This window comes from Triticum urartu, chromosome 7A (genome assembly GCF_056163025.1).
Source record: "Triticum urartu cultivar PI428250 chromosome 7A, HENAU_Tu73, whole genome shotgun sequence".
Lineage (NCBI taxonomy): Eukaryota > Viridiplantae > Streptophyta > Magnoliopsida > Poales > Poaceae > Triticum > Triticum urartu.
In genome coordinates, this window is record NC_141879.1 from 165,744,793 (window position 1) to 165,748,647 (window position 3,855).

At 59.8% G+C, this 3,855-nt stretch overlaps 1 protein-coding gene across 1 annotated transcript; it reads left to right on the forward strand.

The window, feature by feature from the left end:
• Nucleotides 1–1,639: 1,639 nt before the first annotated feature.
• On the forward strand, nt 1,640–3,530 carry LOC125520348 (UDP-glycosyltransferase 73C5). Its single transcript, XM_048685242.2, has one exon. It carries the CDS (start codon nt 1,772–1,774, stop codon nt 3,359–3,361), a length of 1,590 nt encoding a protein of 529 aa, XP_048541199.2. The 5' UTR covers nt 1,640–1,771; the 3' UTR covers nt 3,362–3,530.
• Nucleotides 3,531–3,855: the final 325 nt, after the last annotated feature.

Sequence of the window (3,855 nt, forward strand, 5' to 3'; positions counted from 1 at the left end):
CCGAGTTGGAATAGAATTAGGACTCTAGGACGTGAATTGATGTAATTTTTCTTGTAAGGAAAGCCTAGATGAATCCTTTACTTGTACGGGAAGTCTAGCCGCCTCTTATATATGTTGGGGGTGACGGTCGATTGAACAACACACAATCGAACAAATCAATATACTACTTTTTCATCTACGTTTTATCTCTCCACCGTTTTTCTATCTCATTCTTCGCTGTTTTTCGTGTTTGAGAGCTGCGAATCCCGAGGCTCTAGGGGCGAGCGAATCGACCTAGGGCAGCCCATAGCCGTCGCACTCCCTGACGGGGTCCCTCCCGGGGGTGTGGGGTTTTCGGGTCTGCAAAAGCGCCCGTCGACTGTCTTGCGTATCGCGCTGTCGGTCGGGTCTCCTTCGGCGTGAGCTGCGGCGCATCACCCCCGGCGTCGAGGGTACACGTGACGTGTTCGTGTGTCAACACACTTTTTTTCGCGGTCTAGCGCCGAGGCTGAGTACCGCGTTGTGGCCAACGTTGTTGCTGAGTGTTCCTGGCTTCGTCAGCTTCTTCACGAGCTCTCGTGTCCTGTTGAGAAGGCCACCATCGTCTACTGCGACAACGTCTCCGCCGTCTACCTCTCCGCCAACCCGGTTCATCATCGTCGCACCAAGCACATTGAGCTTGATATCCATTTTGTTCGGGATTAGATGGCTCTTGGCCATGTTCGTGTTTTACACGTTCCCACCTCCCAACAATTTGCTGACATCATGATCAAAGGCTTGCCTACGACGTCTTTCGAGAAATTCCGGTCCAGTCTCTGCGTCAGCAATGGTGTCGCTTCGACTGCGGGGGTGTTGAGATATGTATTTAGCACATGTATTCTTGTACTCCAAGTCTCCTCCTTGTATATAGTTGAGGATATGACTTGCCCTATGTACTATATATATTTGTGCATATGCACCTACCAATACATTAAGAATTGCATTCTATTCCTCTACACCGAGGACTAGATCACTAGACCCTCCATTCGCAAAATAAAATATGAGGGTACGGGACCCTCCTGGACCGGCTCGAACGACCGGCAATGCCGCCATGCCGGCCGCCCGTACACGATCACCCGCCCCGGCCGGCCACTGATTGGTTTCCGAAGACGGCGACAAGGACGCTTCGGTAGGCGCACACGTCACCTCGGAAGCTTCCGCTTCTAGAAACCGGCTCGAATCTCGATCCACACAGCTTCGTATCGTGACGACCGGCGTCGCCGCTCTACGCTGGGGTAACATCTGCGTCCACGTAGGTCTCTGCGCCCGCGACTCACACAAACGTTCGGCAGCTCACGTGTCGCCATGCGCAACAGGAGATGGCCAGGAGCAGACGCATGTGTCCGTGTACGGTAACCCCACGCTCCTTATCACGTCCTCGCCTAGCCACCACTCGATGCTTCCTTTCGCTTGGCGCCACCTCCTCCTCCAGCTTCTCAACTTCTCTCCTCCCTCCCTCGATGGACAATTTCATCCATGCACCTATCTCCGCCGTCCGTCACGTCACGTCACGTCCGATGTCTTCAGCATAGCGCGAAGCCTCGTGGTGGAAACGAGACATCGGTCGTTCCGTACGCGTCACAATGACCACCGTGACCATGTCATAGGTGTCTCACAGCCACTGACCAGCTACGCCACAATTAACCTTCTTAATTCACACAGCTGTGCTCGCCGCCGTTACCACTATATAGCCGCTGTAGCGGAGCAAGCGAGCAACAGGGACCCGGAGAGAAGCAGGGAGAGGGTCGGAGCGATGGCGGCGTCGGAGCTGCACTTCCTGCTGGTGCCGCTGGTGGCGCAGGGCCACATCATCCCGATGGTGGACCTGGCGCGCCTCATCGCCGCGCGCGGGCCGCGGGTCACCGTGCTCACCACGCCCGTCAACGCCGCGCGCAACAGGCCGGCCGTCGAGGGCGCCGCCAGGGCCGGCCTGCGGGTCGACCTCGCCGAGCTGCCCTTCCCCGGCCCGCGCTTCGGGCTGCCGGAGGGGCTGGAGAACGCCGACCAGATGGTCGACCAGACCATGTACGTCAAGTTCTTCCAGGCCATCTGGGGCATGGCCGAGCCGCTGGAGGAGTACGTCCGCGCGCTGCCACGCCGCCCCGACTGCCTCGTCGCCGACTCCTGCAACCCGTGGACGGCCGGCGTGTGCGCCGCCCTCGGCGTCCCCAGGCTGGTCATGCACTGCCCCTCCGCCTACTTCCTCCTCGCCGTGCACAACCTGGCCAAGCACGGCGTGTACGACCGCGTCGGCGGCGACGACATGGAGGAGTTCGAGGTGCCGGACTTCCCCGTGCCCGCCGTGGGGAACACGGCCACGTTCCGGGGCTTCTTCCAGTGGCCCGGCGTGGAGAAGGAGCAGCGCGACGTGCTCGACGCCGAGGCCTCCGCCGACGGCCTGCTCGCCAACACGTTCCGCGGCATCGAGGGCCTCTTCGTCGACGCCTACGCGGCGGCGCTCGGCCGGAGGACGTGGGCCGTCGGGCCGACGTGCGCCTCCAGCTTGGGCGACGCCGATGCCAAGGCCGGCCGCGGCAACCGCGCCGACGTCGACGCCGGCCACGTCGTCTCGTGGCTCGACGCCCGGCCGCCGGCGTCCGTGCTCTACATCAGCTTCGGCAGCATCGCGAAGCTGCCGGCGAAGCAGGTCGCCGAGCTCGCGCGCGGCCTGGAGGCGTCGGGGCGGCCGTTCGTGTGGGCCATCAAGGAGGCCAAGGCCGACGCCGCCGTGCAGGCGCTGCTCGACGACGAGGGGTTCGAGGAGCGGGTCAAGGACAGGGGCCTCCTCGTCCGGGGCTGGGCGCCGCAGGTGACCATCCTGTCGCACCCGGCGGCGGGCGGGTTCCTGACGCACTGCGGCTGGAACGCGACGCTGGAGGCCATCTCCCACGGCGTGCCGGCGCTGACGTGGCCCAACTTCGCCGACCAGTTCTGCAGCGAGCGGCTGCTCGTGGACGTGCTGGGCGTCGGCGTCAGGTCCGGCGTCAAGCTGCCCGTCATGAACGTGCCCGCGGAGGCCGAGGGCGTCCAGGTCACCAGCGGCGACGTGGAGAAGGTGGTCGCCGAGCTGATGGACGGTGGGCCGGAGGGGGCCGCGAGGAGGACCAGGGCCAAGAAGCTCGCCGCAGAGGCCCGCGCGGCCATGGAGGAAGGCGGGTCGTCGTGCACCGACCTGGAGGACATGATCCGCCACGTATCGGAGCTGTCGAGGAAGGGGAGCCACGAGTACGGGTGGGGCACGAGCTCGACGTCCCTGCTTTCCGCGGCGGCGGAGCTTGGAGTTGGAAGCAAGAGCGGCGCCAAGAAGATGGAAGCCGACGCTGCGTTGTCAGTGCACTCCTGAGCTGCATCTCGCCATTATTCAAGTTATTATAGGATTTATGTTCTGTTCCGTACAACAATTCTTTTCAACGGTCGATACCACCATGTTGAAGTAGCAATTTGCCCAATTCATCCATGTAATATGATGCTAGTATAGCTTATATAAACGATGAAGTGTATCTTTGGCGTCACTTTACGAATCAATTAATCCATATGGATAGTTCTAGTAATTTGAACACCAGTTTGCAAAACACAACCATATCGGGGGAATCGGGGAAATATGTGGTTAATCAAGCCGTGAAATGGTCACCAATAGTGAAATGGTCACCAATAGCTCGCAAGTCTCGCTAGGTGGTTTACAGATGTTAATGTAATTTTATTGTTTTTATTGTTTGTTGTACTGTCATAATTGAAGATGAAAAGCTCTTTCCTCCTTCACAAAAAATATCCTCCTCTTACCGGCGTCGCAGCCGGTCCTTCCCATCTCCAATGTAGGCCATGGAGGTGCGGAGGATC